The sequence below is a fragment of the Lygodium microphyllum genome, chromosome 27 (assembly GCF_053477565.2).
Source record: "Lygodium microphyllum isolate KBCC chromosome 27, Lygodium_microphyllum_v1.1.10, whole genome shotgun sequence".
Lineage (NCBI taxonomy): Eukaryota > Viridiplantae > Streptophyta > Polypodiopsida > Schizaeales > Lygodiaceae > Lygodium > Lygodium microphyllum.
Genome location: NC_141161.1, coordinates 67,142,301 through 67,162,197, shown reverse-complemented (window position 1 = coordinate 67,162,197; position 19,897 = coordinate 67,142,301). Strand labels below are relative to the sequence as shown.

General features: G+C 46.5%; 1 protein-coding gene across 9 annotated transcripts in view; it reads right to left on the bottom strand.

Annotated features, from left to right (window-relative positions):
• Nucleotides 1–19,897, bottom strand: part of LOC148012422 (pfkB-like carbohydrate kinase family protein) — a 194,361-nt gene that overhangs the window by 11,668 nt on the left and 162,796 nt on the right. For 7 of the 9 annotated variants that reach the window (XM_087669691.1, XM_087669694.1, XM_087669695.1 and 4 more), the window contains 4 exons: nucleotides 4,678–4,781; nucleotides 4,360–4,504; nucleotides 4,198–4,250; nucleotides 4,036–4,097 (listed from right to left, as the gene is read on the bottom strand). In XM_087669691.1, coding sequence (XP_087525817.1) covers nucleotides 4,036–4,097; nucleotides 4,198–4,250; nucleotides 4,360–4,504; nucleotides 4,678–4,781 — 364 coding nt within the window. Of the gene's footprint in view, nucleotides 1–3,721; nucleotides 4,098–4,197; nucleotides 4,251–4,359; nucleotides 4,505–4,677; nucleotides 4,782–19,897 lie in introns of those variants that run through there. The other 2 variants (XM_087669693.1, XM_087669696.1) reach the window with 1 other exon arrangement.

Below are 19,897 nucleotides of genomic sequence, written 5' to 3'. Positions count from 1 at the left end.
CAGTGCATAGGGACTAGCTGTACTACTCTTGGATTTCGAGAAAGCTTATGACAGGGTGGATTGGGATTTCCTAGAGGGCATCGTGCTAAGGTTGAGCTTCCCCCAAGCTTGGATCCGCGGGTTCTCCGCACTTTACAAATCGGCTACCAGCAGGGTTCTCATAGGTGGTAGGCGAGGGGAGGAGTTTCAGCTGGAGAGATCGGTGTGGCAAGGCTATCCCCTGGCCCCATACCTGTTTCTACTCTTTGCAGAGGCGATGTCTCACTTCCTCAGGTCACAAGTGAGTGGATTACGCGGCCTCCGACTTCCAGTGAAAGAGAAGACTCAGTTGTTAGACTCAGAGTATGCAAATGATACAACACTCTACATAGAGGACGATGAGTTGATGTTGGAGAGAGTGAGGCTGGCTCTTGAGGTGTTCTGTTCTGCAGCGGGAGTGAAAATCAACTGGCGAAAATCAATTGCTTTTCTCACGGACCCGGACTCTAGCACGAGTGGGGCGTCCACCTAGGATTTAGATGGGTGAGCAGAGGACAAATTGTTTGTTACCTAGGGTTCCAGGTGCGACTTGACATCACTCCCGCCCATCAGTTTCTTCCAGTACTTCTCTTTTCGGTCCTTGGTGTTTGTCTAATCTTGTTGATGTTACAAGATAGATTTTCTTGCAGTATAAACCTTTTTTCCTTGGTGTCTCTCTTGGGCTTGTGGGCCCAAGAGAGACACCAATGAAAAAAGGTTTCTACTCTAAGAAAATCTATCTTGTAACATCAACAAGATTTTGTTTCATTCTTTAGAGAACCACAATAAGGAAAAGAACACCACTAGCAAGAAATCTTCACATAGCATCATAGAAACAATTATCCCACGGTTCTAACTTCAATAAATTTCATCATTCTCTTCATATTCTTCATATAATTCATCAACAAACAAAGAGAATAAAAACTGACCTACTGGAGCATTGCTCGCCTCTCACTAGCAGGCCGAGCCTTGATGGTCAACCAAGTCCTCCTAGAGACAGCCTGGTACGTCGCCTCGTGTTGGTGCTTCTCCTCATCCTATGTAGTGCAGCTTCACTGCCTAGTGTGAAACTTCCTTTGGTCCGAGTCAGACGACTTCAGGGATTCCAAGGCCAAGGTGGCGTGGGTGACTATCATACGGCATCGGTCAGAGGGAGGGCTTGGGATCATGGACCAGAGTATCAGAGTATGGCCCTCATAGGCAATCCAGTAGTCCGCGGCCTCACACCAGGAGGGCAAACCTGGAAGGTCCTATTGCAAGAGGGTCTTTAGGATTGTAGACCGAGGCTTGGTGGTGAGTGGAGGCCGTTCCTGAGATGTATTTTCACGACAGCCCAAATCACCCCCTCCCCCCCCCCCCCCCCAAAAAAAATCACCTTTCCTACGCAGCTTGCTCCACGTGTGGCAGGGCCTCCGTAAGGCCCTAATCCAGAGCCCCTCAAGCTGCCAGGAGGAGATAGACCATCACCCAGTGATCTCGAACCCCCAAGTCAGAGATCAGGAAGGGGCACAAATTGGCGAGCGCCCCCACATTCAGTGGGCAGGTTGGGAGGCCGGCCCGGCTTGTACCATCAGGACATGGCAGGAGGTGTATAGGATGGTGGACGAGGAGGTGCTGCAACGAGTATCAAGCTACCAGAGAGGAGTGGAGTTGAGAAGAAGGAAGATAGATGCAGCAATACCTGAGGAGTGGCTTGCTCCCCCGATACAAGAGCTGATAGAGCCTAGGGAGGTATGGGCCGCTAGTTTTTCACCAACACGCATCCCCCTCCAGGTGGCAAGTAGAGTGGGCGACGCTCCACCTGGGACCTTCACCGTGCAGGAGTGGGGGCATTTGGCTCTTGACAGAGGGCAGCAGGATGAGGGGATAGCTGTCATTTTATAGAGGAGGATCCGGGTGATTGGCCTTTAGGGGAAGACATGGCGGCAAGACCCTTTTTTCTTCTGGGAGGAGCTCAGGGAGTGGCACCTTTGGATCTCGGAGGGCACGCCACTTGATGAGCTGGAGTGGGATCCGGGAGTATGGCTATGGCCGGCCACTGTGGTCGCCAAGAAGCCACCGAGGTTCCTCGAGTACACTGCCAGGATTGGCAGTCACATACTGATGTAAGAGGATATGGATTGGGCACCATTACGTAGCAAGTACTGGGCGGAGCACAGCATCACGGAGCCTTTCCGACGGACCTTTTGGCGCTGCCTATGGGATAACTGGAGGCCGAGGAGGGTATTGTATTTCTTAGGGCTGGTGGCACATGGAGGCTTGGCGGTGGGAAGTTGGCTTGCCCAGATGTAGGAGGAGGGAGGTTAGAAGCGCTGCACACAGTAGCCTCTAGAAACCCCAAAGCACTGCCTTTGGTCATGGGAGGAGGCACAGCTCATGTGGAGAAAAGCATGCCGCATCCTTTGCCATATAGTACCCAGCCTTGGATGTATCTCATGGGGAGCTTTCTGCTCTGGCAGGCAGTCAACTAGGGCCGTCACCTTTTGTGTGAGGCCAGGATGCAGGACACGATATTCATTATCGAGGCAAGGTCGTGCGCAGTGATCGGTTTGGAGGCTCTACCCATTTGCCAGGCACAGAAGCCCATAGCAAACCACTCTGAGATATGGGAGATCATAGGGAGTCTTACTGGATGGCATATCTGGAAGGCGCGGTGTTAAGAGGCTTTTGGCGGAGAGAGACTTTCAATACAGGTGACCTTAGCAGAACTTTGGACCTCCATCATCCACTCCCTCTGTGGCCGATGGGATCAGGTGTGCAGGTTGAGTCCAAGGCTCGTCAGGAGCTCCGTTGCCATTTCATGCGCACTTAGGGCGGCCAAGACCTGTTTTTGGAGATGCAGGCAGGCAGCCCTAGATGGCGATACACCCCCCCTCCATGGCTTCTTGCCCCCATCCCCCCTAGACCACCTTGAGAGGCTTGTACATCTGATATATTTGTGGCTTTGCATCGGCTCCAGCTAGTCTGTTGAGCATGAGCACTTCCTTGTATTCAGGTTTTTTCTGAAGTAATATAATCAGCCACATTTTATTGCCAAAAAAAAAAAACATTTCATTTGTGACATAATTTTTACCTTCAGATGTTCTTTTGCTGATTCAGCAAGAGACAAACTAAGAGGAAAAGGCTGAAGGAAAAGGAAGAGTTGCTATTTGCTAAGGCTTCATCTAAAGCTGGGGTTCAGATTGCCTGAGAAAAGAAAGGCATTACTGGTCTTCTGCAGAAGTACCTACTATGTGCAGAGTTATACATTGCAAGTCAAGGTCTGACAGAGGCTACAAGTAGGTCATAAGTAAGGCAGGTGCTGCTCAATCTGTATGCATGAAACAGAGATGTAGCCTTGCAGAAACCTTCACTAATTTCCCAGATGGTTTTTTGCAAGCCTAAGCTGTTTGCCTGCTCCCAGCCTGCTTGCTTCTCTCCTGTTCTGATATTGATGACTAGTGACGGTAATGTCATTTTTGTGATAACAAGAAGCTTGCAGCTGTAAAACCAAAAAAGGCTTGAATGTTCAGTGGTTTGAACAAGCCATAGCTCAATCCAAGTGCAAGAAGAACATGAGAAGTTTCATATTGTTATCCTGCCCTATAAGAAGAGCATTATCCTTCCCTTCTTCTCAGGTCCTGATAGAAATTTTATGGGCTATAGTTCTTACATTAATCCAATAACAGGACTGGTCAAGGTAACTGGAACCCCTTACAACAAATTTGAGCAATGCAAAGGCATGCAATATAAATATTGAATGCATACATAATATCTAACACTATATACATGTGCTTGTACGACTTTTGGAGACATTTGAGACCTTGAAAATATGGAGGTATTCTCTCCTAGGAGTGGTCATTAAGTTCAGGAAAAATGAATACCTTTTTGTTTGAATAATTTGAGCTCATGCATGCTGAGCAGCAATGAAAAAATGACATTACAGATACATTTGAATGCCATTACTGTTGAATACAGAGAATTGGCTCTCTAGTTCATGAGGCTCATACAGCAGCAAGTTTCAGATATGGAATCAACCTTGGATCAGTTTGATATGGTAGACCACCACGGGCACCCAGAGCTCGACAATTAGCTGCAGCCTTTGTAAATATATACAACAGTGATTCTCTTAGAGAGATTCACAGAAAATTAATTGCGGAAATTACTGTTAATACTGAGGTTGGACAAGGAACTACTTACCACAGAAGCTCCAAAAGGAAGCATCTTCTCTGGTGGCATTCTGGTGCATAAAGCTGTGGCACAAAAATTTAGGCTAAACAACGAATCTTAAAATCAAACTTTTTGCCAAGAGAACAAGTATAACCTTTGTACTGGATTAAACATGAAAGAAAGCATAGATACCATAAATTACAGCACCAATGAACGCATCTCCTGATCCAGTTGTGTCAACAAGTTCAGCAGCTGGTATTGTTTCTGCTGTGCCAACTAGAAATCTTCCAAGAACATGATTGCTATCAATTGGTCTCGATGTTTTCAACAAGCCAATCTAGCAAGTGAGAGGCAACAGGAATTGAGTCACCAAAAAATCCCATACAGCCTGAGCATCAGAAACTACAACTTGACACCTCTTTGGCTATCTCATCCCCTATGTAGAACAACATTAGATGATCACTTCAGCTTTCATCTGCAAGTCACCTTGTATTGATAGTTTTTACTGACCTTTGAGGTGATCACAAACGGTTGGGAATCTCTTCTATCCTCCCTTTCTCTCTCCAGGGACTCAATGACGGAGTTTGCATCAAGTACAGCAGCATTTGCGGGATCTGTATCATACATAAATATTAACAGCTCCATTGCTGCGAGCACAAGATATGCTGCTGCAAGCCTCTGATGCAACTGAGAGTTTAGACTCTAGAGGATAAATGAAAGGTGCAGCTGAGCGTTAAGTGATTTGGTTACTTCGACATATTGTCTGTCTTCTTTTCCTGACTATTGAAACAAATAATAGACAGACCACTCTCTAAATTCATTCAACTGCACGGTTACCTCAATCTCATTACATATCTCAAGCCACAAAAATATAAAAAAAGGTAACCAGATCATGGTGTTGGTTATCCAGATCAAAGGAAACATTGAGGTGTATAACTCGCTATCAATGTGGTATTGATCATTTGCTTCTAATCAACTGTAGGAGCGTCATCAGCTATTGCTGCTCCCTTTCAATAAAAAGTCTGAAGACTTGTGAGTCCAATGGCTGTGACAGTGTATTACAGTGCTGATACAATACCATAACTGATGGTAAAGGCAAATTGTCAAAGTGACTTTAACTAAGGATATTCCTAAACAAACAAATCTCTCCAACCAATGTCCTTTTCCATCTTCATCAAAGATAAGGATCCACAGGTCTAACCAGGGAGCTTTCTTGTTTCTTAAGTTTACGTTAGACTCAGAGCTGTGTGCAAAAGGCAAGGGGGTGCTCGAGGTCACCACAACCATCTCAATATTCAACAGTGACATGTACCAACAACCGCTTGTTTTGTTTCTTCTATTTCTCTTTCTTGCCACTTCTGCTTAAATATAATGTGATTTTCAGCTTTAGAAGTCGAATCAGTGATGCTCTATCCCCTGTATCTGTGTGTAACGAGACATCATGCACAAACAGTGAGTGAAGTTGGGCAAAGTCACTAGCTTTTAAGAGATCATGGTGTTTGGAGTTAAGCCAGCCAAAGTACTCGTAAGTGATTCGTCTTATTCCCCAAAGCAATGGAAATAGACTGGAGATCACTTTTGTGGGACATGAATCACCTTGCTAATGATTACTGAAAAGATCCTAGCTAAGGCAATTGGCCTCAGGCTCACTCTAAAAATGCCAAATGTTATCAATTTGACTCCTGTTCTGGTTGTGGGAGCACAATATTAGGCAATAATTTACCTTTCGAGATGTAAAGTAGGAGGTAAGATATTATCAGTTAACCTATATAGTATAGTTTTGTCCCAGAGCTTATCAGCCAGGCTGCAGCAGAAGGATATCAAGGATAGGCTTTCAAAAGTAGTGTATCCCAACAGTCACAGCACTGTAGGATTCTGAACATAGCCAGGTTCTTGTCAGTGGCGCCAGAGGGGAGTGGTTTAGCATGCAGAGATCAGTCAGCAAGAGTCCCCTTTAGCTCTGTTTCTGTGTCTGTCAGAGGCTACTAGCACTTCCTTGACAAACAGCCAATTAGGTCTAGAAGAGATCATACTTCCCATCCCAAATGATATGATGGGATCTTGAGTTAGTAGATAACACAACTACTTATCTGCATGAGGACAAGTAAAACTTCAATGACATCATCTACTTCAATGTGTAGCTTTGACCCTCCTCCAAGGAATGTTAGGAATGCAAGACCCCATTGCCCCCTGACCAGAGCTAGCCAGGCAGCCTCCTGCATGATGAATAAGGTATCTGAGGGGGCCTCTAAATCTACCTGTGTAGCTACCCACCCATGGCCCGCTACACAGGCTCTTAATGAGAAGAGATTGCTGCATCAATCTCCCATCTCCTGGCCTCTGCCACCCTCCAGAGACCTGCTACCTGTGAAGTTCTTTTAGAACTGCATCCTTGGAGATGTCTCTCCAAACCCTAGTTGATCAAGCCGGCTCCTAGCCATCCCATCCAATATGTGTACACTCCCTGAGCTGATGCAGCACATCTCCAGACCATTGCGTTCCACGTGATTAGTTGTCTATCAATCTATTCCTAGCAAATTGGGAATCTCTACTCTAGTGTTGTGCACCCTTAGACCACTAGCTTGCCTTGCAGGGCCTTGAAACTTCGACCAAGGATCCGACTTGCATACAAGACACAACACAAGACTGTGACCCAAGGTCGTAAACAATTCTATTGGCACCCATCTGATTATCCAAGGATATAACACTTCCCCCTTATGAATGATTGTTGTCCTCAACAATATTATGAAGAATAAAGTACAAAAAACCATTCTTCAATAAACTCCCAAGTTACCTTCTCCTCCGGGCCATTTTCACACTTGATTAGATACATGAGATAAACAGTCCAACAAGATTGTTTAGTCCTATAGTCAAGAATCAATTCAGTTTCGAGCGGAATGTAACAAGTAATATCTTCTAGTCACAATACTTCTGGATCGGGATGACCAATTCAGCTTATGCAAGTTGTTCTTTCAAATGACTCAGATGTTCGGAGGTAAATCCAACTAGTAAGACACACTACTAATCTACTTGATAAGCTGGAAGGGTCCACAATACCTCAAAGATAGCTTATAGCACTTGCCGGTAGTCATTGGACAGTAGTCCTTTTTGACATTTGAGGTATACCCAAATGCCCTCTTGGAGCTCTCAAGGAATATGATTCTTGTTAGCGTAAAACTTAGCACAATCTTGGGCTGTTTTAAAGATTTTCTTTGCAATTGTTAACATTTCATGCATCTCATGCAAGAAGTCAACTACAGACTGCATCTTCACTCCTTTAAGCCATGGTTGTCAAGTACGAAAGGTACAATACGGTATGGTATGATAAAATACGATACAAAATGGTACCTTATGATTTTATAAGGTATGGTACGATGTTAGTACCCAAAAAAATTAACATCATTAAAAAAAAACCATAAATCATTAAATGATAGAACACATGTTTAAAGTGGAAATATCCATTTCATTACAAAATAAGATGAATACATGAGGATGGCCGTCGCAATCGCATGGGTTGCACACAACATGTGATATAACTAGAGTCTAGTACATACATGGTCCATAGATAATGCATCATAGTGGCATGTGGATACAATGATAGTAGATACAAAAAAGAGAGAGACCTATGAATCTATGATGAAGATATTGCAACGCTCATGCCCGTCATGTCACGCTACTGTCCCCCCGCCCCGACTACGCACGCCCGTTCGTTTGCCCACACCGTCCGACTGATCGCCTTGCCCTGATTGATCGCCCCCTCGCCCCGACTGATCGTGGCCGTCTGACTCCTTGCCCCCGCACTGTTCGCGGCCCCCCGCCCTGATGTTTTGCAACGGCCGCCTGTCTGCTGTTCCCCCCCCCCCCGCCTAGCTGTTTCCTCCCCTGCTTGGCCGTTTTCCCAAGCCCTGACAGACTCGCCGCGCCCCCCCCCCCCCCCCCCCCCCTGCCATCGATCTATCTACAGGCAATGGAAACCTCTGGTCAGACGCCAGCACACTCAACGAGTGCTCCCCAGTCAAATACCTTGCGCGTCGTCCTCTCTGAGGAGCAGCTCTTAGCTGTCCGAGCTAAGGAGCTGGAGCTAAAGGAAACAACAATTTATGGTCAGGTAGTAGGACATTCTCCTGCCAGGGCCTAGCTTCGAGACTGGCTTCACTCCACACTACGCATCAACATAGCGCAGATCGTGGAGGTGGTCCTACTGGGCCAAGGGATCTTCATGGTATGCGTCCACGAAGGGGGTCATATACATGGTCCCCTGGTACAGGCTTTATTGTGGAGGCGTTTGCACTCCACAATAGGTTTCTCCGGCACCCAGTCACCCTTCTTTTCCCCGGCTTGGCAATAGAGTATCGCCAGTTGGTGGAAGACTTTGGTCCGCTCTTCGGCACTATCCTTTCCGCATCCTTCGCGGATGTAGTGACAGCAGAAAGAGTCCCAAAAGTACGGGTGGCAGTGAAAGAGGTCAAGAATATCCCATAGTTCCTAGAGATTGAGGCGGACGAGCACTCCTTTAGGCAGCAAGTCATTGTGACGGGGCAGCTAGGGCAGTGCCTGCGCTGCCATGACTTTGGGCATCAAGCAGCAGGTTGCACGCGTTTCGGAGCCAAGGTGGCTCCCCCGACATGCCCGCAGGTGGACGTTGATGGCTTTACACGGGTCCAGAGACGACAAAGGAGAGGGAAGGGGGGGGGGGGGGGGGGTGCAGCCAGCGTCTCAGACCCAGCCTCGGCAAGGAGTAGGAGGGCATGTGACGCCTCCTCGACAAAGCACTCCACAACCCGCCCCACCCAGCAGGACCGCAACCTCCCACATTCACCATCCGCGCCACAGACTACCTCTCCTGAGGCCCCACAGCCCCCACACCCACCTCCCTCCACATCCCATGCTCCCACCCACCCCCCCCACCCCCCCCCCCCCCACCCACTGGCCCTGGCCCATAGCCCCCCAGTTCTAGGACCACCAGCCCCCCCCCACACCCGCCATGTACTTCCGTCCATCTCACCATCCCTCGATCATTCTCCCCCCCACCATCTCCCATACCGAGCACCCCCCTGATCCGCACCGTTTCTGGCGAGCTCCCCCAGGCCCACCCCCCCTTCAACCACAAGACGTGATGAGCCACACATGCCTACATCCTCTTCGTACCAGCAGTCCCCCCCTTTCCATACAGCCACCAACTCATCCACCCCTGCCGTCCGTCACACTTTCCCAAGACAAGCTCACCTACTACCACAGGAGTTCTTCCACAGTGGCCCATGGTCCTACTTGAGAGTTACGGAGCGCGGAGAGTTCCCACAACCTCTAGAGGTGGGGATCTTCGTGGTTCGTAAGTCAAGGAGGGGCAAGGTCCATCTTCTAGCACCACCGGATGGACCAAACTATGCTTTTTTTCTTCAGCCCTCTCACTCAAAGGAGTGGACGACGACATAGATAGAGGAAGAGTTGAAGAGTCAGGTGGCGGACCACACCTCCCAGTGGATGGGAGAAGGACTAGCATTGTTTGCACAGCAGTGGCCTAGTTGCATGATGGACATTAATTGGTGGGCTGGTACCGAGATCCCTCACCTGAGCATTATCTTCCAAGCCCCTCCACAGTGGAGGGCTCCGAGGGATGTGATCGAGTGGCCCCTGGCACAGGCGGCCCGTTTCTACTAGTGCATAGAGTCTCGACTCTCCGCATGGCTGATAGACACATTGGTAGTACCACCTGGAACGTCTATCACCCCTATGGTTCGGCCGAGGGCCACCACATGGGGGAATGGAGCTCGCCGTCCAGACCGGCGGCAAAGCGCACCTGCATGCCTCATAGCTCCTCCTCATCAGCAGCCTCCACACCGAACAGATGCCTGTTCGGGCAGTCACAGGTTTCCATATGAGCTTACACCTTGCATCCTGGAATGTGAATAGCCTCCACTACAGTGGGACACGTGGTTCTAGGAAATTGATTGTTCGACATGAGCTGCAGCCTGCCCTGGCCGGACGGATCGACATCTTACTTCTACATGAGCACAAGCTCACCCTCGCCCAGGCCCAGCGGGTAGGGAAGGTACTCCTTGGCAGCTCGCACACTTACTGGGAGCACACCATAGGTGCCTACGTAGGAGTGGAGGTGTGTGCACCTCTATTGGTCTGAGTCTTACCGTTTGTGTTCGCGACCACGGGACGATAGTGGCAGGGACGGTGCTATGGATTAGATTGGATATCGGGGACTCTTGCCTTGGAGTCCTTATTAATATCTATGCCCCCACGGAGGTTAGAGCACGCAGGAAGTTCTGGGTGGAGATCGCGGAAGGACTCCCAGAGGTGGACTCCTGGATTGTTGGAGGAGACTTCAACAACCTGCAGGCTTTGGAGGACCAGCAGGGTAGAGGGAGAAACTACCAGGGCATGGCCGGGGAGGAGCAGGAGGCATGGGAGGTGTTTCTACTGGTAGTAGGAGCACGCGATGCTTGGAGAGACCCTGCCTTCCACAGGAGGGAGAGGTTGCTGGACTTCTCTTGGGGATACAGACGGCTAGCTGGAGCCCTGCTGGAGCGGTTGGACAGGTTTTATGTGGGAGAGTGGGGAGGCTCTCGGGGAGGCCAGATTGGGCAGTTGGCGGGCACCACGTTGTCCGATCATTGCCCGGTTCTTCTGACACTAGATCCCCCAGCATCTGCCCTAGATTCATGATCTTGTCAGATCCCTGACTCGATCTACAAGAGGGAGGAGGTGACGAGACAAATAGAGAAAATTTGGACCAGAGAATGGGACAGCAAGGGCCAGATCGCAGAGGAGGTTGCAGAGGCCCTAGCTGGGTTGAGCAGGATCTGCCAAGAGGGAGCCATACAGGCCAGGCAGTAGAGCTGGGAGGAGAGAGCACTCCGACGGGACCTTGTAGCCACGTAGAGATTATTACAGGTAGCATCAGGGGATCCCACTCTCCACGCAGAGGAGGTGCATGCGCGAGCAAACATTGCTGGTTTAGAGGATAGGTGCTCTGAGTTCTCTTTCCGCACCCCAACAGCTTTTAGGGCGCGGAAAGGGGACATAATGTGCACAGAGATTTTTCAGGTGCACCAGCCTTGCACCTCAGGAGAGCAGATACGTGGCCTCCAAGATCAGTATGGGAGGATCGAGACGAGGTGATGGAGATTGCCACCGACTATTATAGTCGCCTCTTCTAGTAGGAGACAGCCTCAGCTAGAGGATAGCGAGGTAGACAACAGGTTTGGGATAATATCCCGTCCCTTGTCACAAAGGAGATGGGACACTCCCTCCTAGCCCCCTTCACAGAGAAGGAACTAGAGGAGGCTTTCCATACATAGGACGGGCAGAAATGCCCGGGAGAGGATGGCCTCTCTAAGGCTTTCTTCATTACCTTCTGGGAAGTGGTGAAGGACCCCCTACTATTGGCCTTTCAGGAGATTTTCACTTCAGGACAAATGTTAGGGAGTCTATCAGCAGGCCTTATCAGTCTTCTCCCCAAAGGGGGAGACCGGTTGGAGCTTTCCCAATGGAGACCGATCACCTTACTGTCAGTGACCTATAAGGCACTGACAAAGATGATTGGTAGGCGACTATGCCCCTTGCTTCCTGACATCATCCATGACACACAGACAGGCTTTGTCCAAGATAGGAGCATCTTGGACAATGTATTCACCTTCTTTGAGGTGACAGAGTGGGCCCAACACAGTGGGCAGAGACTGGTTGTACTACTCTTGGACTTTGAGAAAGCCTATGATAGGGTGGACTGGGATTTCCTAGAGGGCATCATGGTGAGGTTGGGTTTCCCCTAGGCTTGGATTTCCGGGGTCTTCGCACTTTACAGATCGGCCACCAGCAGGGGTCTCATAGGAGGGAGGCGAGGGGAGGAGGTTCGGCTGGAGAGATCGGTCCAACAAGGCTGCCTCCTAGCCCTGTACCTATTCATTCTCTTTGCAGAGGCAATGTCTCACTTCCTCAGGGCATGTGTGAGCAGTTTACATGGCCTCCAACTTCCAGTAAGAGAGGAGACCGAGTTGTTAGACTTAGAGTATGCAGATGATACATCGCTTTACATAGAGGACGATGAGTTGATGCTTGAAAGAGTAAGGTTGGCTCTTGAGGTGTTCTATTCTACAGCGGGAGCGAAAATCAACTGGTGAAAGTCGGTTGGTTTCCTCACAAACCCAAACTCTAGCATGGAGTGGGGCGTCTACTTGGGATTTAGATGGGTGAGCAGAGGACAGGACTGTCCGGTACCTAGGGTTCCAAGTGGGACTCAACATCACTCTTGCCGAGTAGTTTCTTCTAGTCCTCGATTCTATTCGGAGGAAGCTGACCTACTGGAGCACGGCTCGCCTCTCACTAGCCGGCCGAGTCTCGGCAGTTAACCAGGTCCTCCTAGCGACGGCCTGGTAGATCACCTCGTGTTGGTGCTTCTTCTCCTCTTGTGTAATGCAGCTTCGCCGCTGCGGAATTTCCTTTGGTCCGGGTCAAACGGCTCCAAGGATTCCAGAGCCAAGGTGGCGTGGGCGACCATTATACAACATCGGTCAGAGGGAGGGCTTGGGATCATAGTTCCAGAGTATTAGAGTATGGCCCTCCTGGGCAAGCTAGTTGTCCGAGGCCTCACACTGGGAGGGCAGACCTGGAAGGTCCTATTGCACGAGGGTCTTCAGGGCTGTAGACCGAGGCTTGGCGGTGAGTGGAGGCCGTCCCTGAGATGGATCTTCACGTCAGCCTTGTACTACACTCAGAAGGCATCTTTGGAGCACAAGAATGTGTCAAAGCATGTATACATTGGATCAAATGTCTTGGAGCTGAGATCTCTTGCTCAGAATACTCAGATCTGAAAATCAATGACAGGCTGAAAACTGTCATACACAGTCAATGACAGAATACTCAGATCTGAAAATCAATGACAGGCTGAAAACTGTCATACACAGTCAATGACAGAATACTCAGATCTGAAAATCAATGACAGGCTGAAAACTGTCATACACAGTCAATGACAGAATACTCAGATCTGAAAATCAATGACAAGCTGAAAACTGTCATACACAGTCAATGACAGAATACTCAGATCTGAAAATCAATGACAGGCTGAAAACTGTCATACACAGTCAATGACAGAATACTCAGATCTGAAAATCAATAACAGGCTGAAAACTGTCATACACAGTCAATGATAAGTATTGTGCATTACTGAAGCAATACAGGTCATCTTGGGGATTCCATCATCTATATGAACTGGCCTATACATGTTGAATGCATGGAGAATTGAAGCAAGCAATGAGCATCATTGAAAACTGAATTTTGAAGCTGAAGTAAATGCAGTTACACTGTCCTGGTTAATTACAAATAGCTCATGAGGTTTATGCCATTGGTCAATGAAGACAGGTTGTCTATGCTTACTCAGATGCTCATGTATTGAACTTGCCACTACAAAGTAAATGTATGACATGGTTAAAAGACATTTTGGAGCTGCTTGGAGCCTTGTATACTGAATTCTGGTTGACTACAACCTGAAACTGAATTTGTTGACACACTCAGTTTTGGACTTGAAATTGCTGCTGGTTACTCACAGTTTACAGTTTACAGTTTTCAGACTGCATGTATGTACCCTGGCAGTGAGGTTACATAAGCTTAAGCTGAAGCAAACACATAGCTTATGTATTGACAGTTATATCTACAGTTGAGACCACTTGTTTGTGGGTTGTTTTGGGGTGTCAGTGGGCTGAAATACCCTGGTTTTTTTCTGCAATTTAGTGCAGAAAACTGTCATAAACTGTTACGGACTGAACTTAGTCAGTCATACTTATTGGACTGCAGGGAGTCAGGCACTTGATAGACAGTCTATTGCATCATGGCTAATGCACATGGGACAGACAATATCACTCAGATAGTTGGAGAAAAGTTGGATAATAAGAACTTTACATTATGGAAATTCAGAATGAAAAACTTTCTGGTTGGCAGAGGTTATTGGGATTTATGTACAGGAGATGAAGTTGCTCCTGAGTTGCCTGCACACAATCCAACAAATGAACAGAAAAGAGCCTACAGGCTATGGAATGAAAGAGCATGCAAGGTGCTGCATTGGTTTTCCTTATGTATATCTAATGCTATGGTAATTCAAATCACTGGATGTGAGACTCCGAAGGATGCTTGGGACATACTGATGAAAAATTATGAAACCATGACACATGCAAGAAAGATCCAGTTGAAATAGCAGTTCAATAACATGTCTAGGAATGGCAAGAGCATCCAGATGTATACCATGGAGATTAAGACCATAGCTGATCAACTTGCTACTATTGGCTCAAGTGTATCAGAAGATGATATGATTGCTGTTGCTTTGAATGGCTTAGGCAAAGAGTACAAAGCTTTTGACACTTCCATTTCTGTCAGAGAAGAGCCCCCTAGCTGGGAAGAGCTAGTTGCTTTGTTGCTGCATGAGGAAGTTAAACTTGGTTTGAATATAGGTTCTAGTGCATCTCAGAGTAGAGACACTGTGTTGTACTCTAGCCAGCGTGGCAGAGGATCTAGAGGTCGTGGTTCATTTCGAGGTCGTGGTGACACTCGTAATACTTATGGACAGCAGCAGCAGCAGAGTAATTGGCATGGTGCCAATACACAGGGCCAGCGTGGATCTGGTGGGTTTAAAGGCAGGGGGAGATCACCCCGAGGTAGAGGTGGTGGTTCTGGTTCATGGCAGTCTACTGATCAGTTCAACAAGGACAAGGACTGTCATTATTGTGGTAAGTATGGGCACATAGCGAAGGAATGTTATAAAAAGCAAAATGACATGAAGACAAAAGGGAAACAGCATGGGCATTATGCATCTTCCAGTGGTGCTCATGATGAGTCAGTTGATAGACTCTTTGCCATGCAGCATGTGTCCAAGACTGCGTCAAGGCAGAACAGAGATGACAGGTGGTACATTGACTCTAGTGCGTCAAACCACATGACCCTGCATGGAGAGTGGTTTGATGAGATGGTTGCAGGTACACATGGTCATGTATGTACTGGGGATGATACCCAACATGACATAAAGCATAAAGGGATTGTTCCTCTTATGACGCCTGATGGCAAAAAGAAAGGCCTGCATGATGTCTTACATGTACCGACCATAACAAAGAATTTGTTGTCTATGGGTCAAATGGCAGAACAGAATTTGCAAGTGAGGTTCAACAAAGATGGCTGTTTCATTAAGGAGTATGGAAATGGCTGCAAGCTAATTGCCAAGGGCAGAAGGGATGGCAGGATGTTTCCTTTGGAAGCGACCATTCCTGAACTTAAAGCAGCTATGTTTGCTCATGATGAGAGTGCCATCAGAGATATAGAGATCTCGCACAAGAGAATCGGACATATCAATGTACAAAAGCTGAAATCTATGCAGCAGAAAGAAGTAGTACTTGGATTACCTAAATTCAAGTATAATGATTTTGGTCATGTATGCCCTGCATGTCAGTTTGGGAAGCAAGCACGGTTTCCTTTCATGAGACATGTAAAAAACAGCACTAGGCCTTTACAGTTGGTACACTCTGATGTCTGGGTCCTTCACATAATGCTTCTTTTGGCGGTGCACGGTATTATGTCACATTTATTGATGATTTCAGCAGGTACACTTGGCTTTATATCTTGAAACATAAGGATGATGTGTTTGATGCATTCAAAGACTTCAAGAAACATGTTGAAAATGAATTGGGCTGTTACATATCATGTTTGAGATCAGATGGAGGAGGTGAATATGTCTCAAACTACTTTGACAGGTATCTTGCTAAACATGGGATCAGAAGACAGCTCACATGCAGTTATACACCACAGTAAAACGGTGTTGCAGAGAGGAAAAACAAGGTTTTGATGGAGTCAGCTAGAGCTATGCTGAATGAAAAATGTCTGCCAAATGGTTATTGGGCTGAAGCAGTGGTGACTACTGTATATGTGCTGAATCAAACCCCTACAGCAGGGATTCATGATGTCACTCCGTATGAATGGCTGTATGGTCATAAACCTGATATTTCACACTTGAAGGTATTTGGTAGCATTGCATATGTGCATATACCGGATGAGAAGAGGAAGAAATTGGATCCTAAGGTAGTGAAAAGTGTGTTTATTGGATATGCACAGGAACCAACATGGACTCCAAGGCCAGCAGGGCATGGTGCTTCATGCAGAAGACCACCAGGATTAGTGGCTACGCAGCCTTCTCGTGGGCCATCAATGGCAACAGGTCGTGGTGTTAAACAGAGTTCATTGCACACTTCATGGGAACCAAAGAAAAAAGAGGAAACAGATGCAGCAGTGGCACGCTTTTTTTACCATGACCATATTGCATTCAAATCAGCCAGGTCACCTTATTTTTTAAATATGGTGACAAAGATTGCAGAGTATGGATCCACATATAAGCCCCCTTCATCAGAAACTATTAGGACTACATTGCTTCAAAAGGAGAAAGTGGCCATAGAGATTGCAACAGCAAATATTCGCAATCAATGGGCAAGAAATGGAGTGACATTGATAGCAGATGGATGGAGTGACACACGCCATAGGTCCATACATGGTGTTGTTGCATATTCTCGTGGAGATGTATACTTCATTGGTAGTCATGATGCTTCAGAGACTGGAAAGAGTGCAGATGTATTGGCATCCGAGTGGTGCGAGGCAGTGCAGGCTGTTGGGGCAGAAAATGTAGTGCAGTTTGTGGCAGATGGTGAACCTACAAATAGGGCAGCAGGAAACATTTTAATGGCAATGTATCCACATATCTCCTTTAGTCCATGCATGGCGCATTGCTTGAATAACTTGTTGAAGGATATTGGAGACTTGCCATGGATTGCATCTCTTGTTGCGAAAGGCAACAAGATTATCACTTTTATATGTAATCATCAGTACTTGCATGCTGAGTTTCACAAGAGAAGTGACAAAGAACTTCTTAAATACTCGGATACACGATTTGCATATAACTTTCTTATGCTTGGTCGATTGCACTATTGCAAAGGTGCAATTCGGGAGCTATTTGCTAGTGATGAGTATGAAAATTGGACTGGGGCTGCCACTGCTACTGCCGTGTTATGTAATGCGTATGTTTCTGATAGAGATTTTTGGGATGAGGTTAATCGCACCAACCAAATGGTTGATCCTATTATGCACATGTTGAGGCTTGTAGATGGCATGGATCCATGCATTGGGAAGATCTATGAAGATATGGATCGCATGATTGAGAGGTTGGAGAGTTTGGAACCAAATGCAGATAGGTATGAGCAGATCAAGGATTTATGCATCAGTAGATGGAATGAGTATGACTCTCCTATGCATGCTGCAGCATATGTGCTTGATCCTGAGTTTCAAGGAAAGATGCAAGAAAGAGACCTTGAGGTGGTCAAGGCTTGGAACACATTGCTTGCAAGGCTTTATCCCAGCCGTGAAATGCAACGCAAAATTAAAAATCAGCTCTTTGTATATCGGCAAACATTAGGGATGTTTGGTACAGAGGATGCACTAGAGGACAGGATAAATATTGGGGCTGCTTTATGGTGGGAGGACTACGGGGCAGAAGCTCCAGAGTTGCAGAGTTTGGCTATTCGTATTCTTAGCCAAACAATTAGCTCTTCTTGTTTAGAGCAACTATGGAGCTCATTCAATCACATTCACTCAAAGAAGAGAAATCGTCTTGGTACAATGAAGACGAATGACCTAGTTTATGTAAGCTCCAATCTTCGCTTGCTAGCTCGTATATCAGTTGCAAAGGCTGATTCTTTTATATGTTGGGAAAAAGATGACGATGATGATGATGGTGATGATGATGGGCAGGATGTTGTTCAACAGGATGAGCATTCAGGCACAGTGGAGCCATCTTCCATGAATCAGAGTACTTAGTAGCTACCCTTTTGGAACTTCAGAGTATTGACTTGGAAATTGGAGCTCTTGTAACTTGGATCTTTACTATTTAGGCTTTAAAGTTTAGTGCATATTTTGTGTTTTTGCAATGCACACTTGTTGCCAGTTGGACTTATGCAATATTGTTGATTAGAATGTTGAATTATGAATGCGACAATCCATTGCTAGTTACAATGTTTTGAATCTTTATTATTGTTGAAACTTGATTATTATGTCTCTAGAGTTTAATTTCATGAATTATGGTTGATATGATCTCTCTCTCTAGATTCTAAGACAAGTGTTGACTCTCTCTCTCTCTCTCTCTCTCTCTCTCTCTATATATATATATATATATATATATATATATATATACCGTTCCCTCACTTTGGACATTCCCCCCGTTCCAGGGGGTCCTGTTCCCGTTCCCGTTCCCCGTTCCTGGTAACTATGGAATATTCAGCTTTGGCTGAAAATTGTACATGGGATTTGGTACAGTTGCCTGAGGGCAAAACACCTATTGGATGCAAGTGGGTGTATAAGGTAAAATGTAAATCAGATGGATCACTGGAAAGATATAAGGCCAGGCTAGTTGCAAAAGGGTATGCGCAGCAGTATGGTCTTGATTATGAGGAGACTTTCAATCCTGTAGCAAAGATGGCTACAGTTAGAACTGTGATTGCTTTGGCAACAGCTAGAGGCTGGAAACTATGGCAGATGGATGTAAAGAATGCATTTCTCAATGGAGAATTACAGGAAGAGGTTTACATGGAACAGCCTGAAGGCTATGTACATCCAGAATTTCCAGTACATGTATGTCGGCTGAAAAAGGCATTATATGGGTTGAAACAGGCACCCAGAGCATGGAATGCTCGCATCAGCAGTTATTTACAGCAACATGGTTTCCGATTGGGAGATGCTGATCATAGTCTGTTTGCGAAGAAGACAGATAGTGGATATGTTTTTCTAGTTGTCTATGTTGATGACTTAATCATTACAGGAGATGATGAAAATGGGATTGCAAAAATAAAGACATGTTTACAGGCTGAGTTTAAGGTCAAGGATCTTGGAGAGCTGAAATACTTTTTGGGGATTGAGGTTGTTTCTACACCTCAAGGCATATGGCTGCTACAGAAGCAATATGCTCATGACATGTTACAGAAATATGGTATGGCTGATTGCAAGCCTATGGATACGCCTTTGGAGCAGAATGTCAAGCTGCAGATTGATGTTGGGACAGAGATTGAGAATGCTACTATGTACAGACAGATGGTAGGCAGCTTGATCTATCTCACGATCACTAGACCTGACTTGAGTTATGCTATGGGGCTGATCAGTCAGTTCATGCACAAGCCTCACAAACCACACTTGGATGCAGTCAGAAGAATTCTGAGATATGTACAGAGTACCACAGATCATGGGCTGTTTTATGCATATGGAAAAACCCTTGACTTGATGGGGTACACTGATGCTGACTGGGCTGGTTGCACATATGATAGGAGGTCAACCAGTGGCTATGCATTTGGATTGGGTAGTAGCATGATCAGTTGGCAGAGTAAGAAACAGCCTACAGTTGCATTATCCAGTACGGAAGCAGAGTATCGTGGTGCAGCCGCTAAGGCCTGTGAAGCTAAGTGGTTACAGAAGTTACTGAATGACTTGGGAGTACAATTGGACAGCAAAGTCAAGCTGTACTGTGACAATTTGAGCAGTGTTATGTTAGCAAGCAATCCTGTTTATCATGCAAGATCAAAACACATTGAGGTTCACTACTTGGTAAAGATAAGTTCATTCACTTTAGACAGCTACTTGGAGTGATGCAGATGATTTGAGTTTTGTTTTTGAGCTTGAGGGGGAGTGTTAGAAATCAAGCTCACCGTCAGTGTGT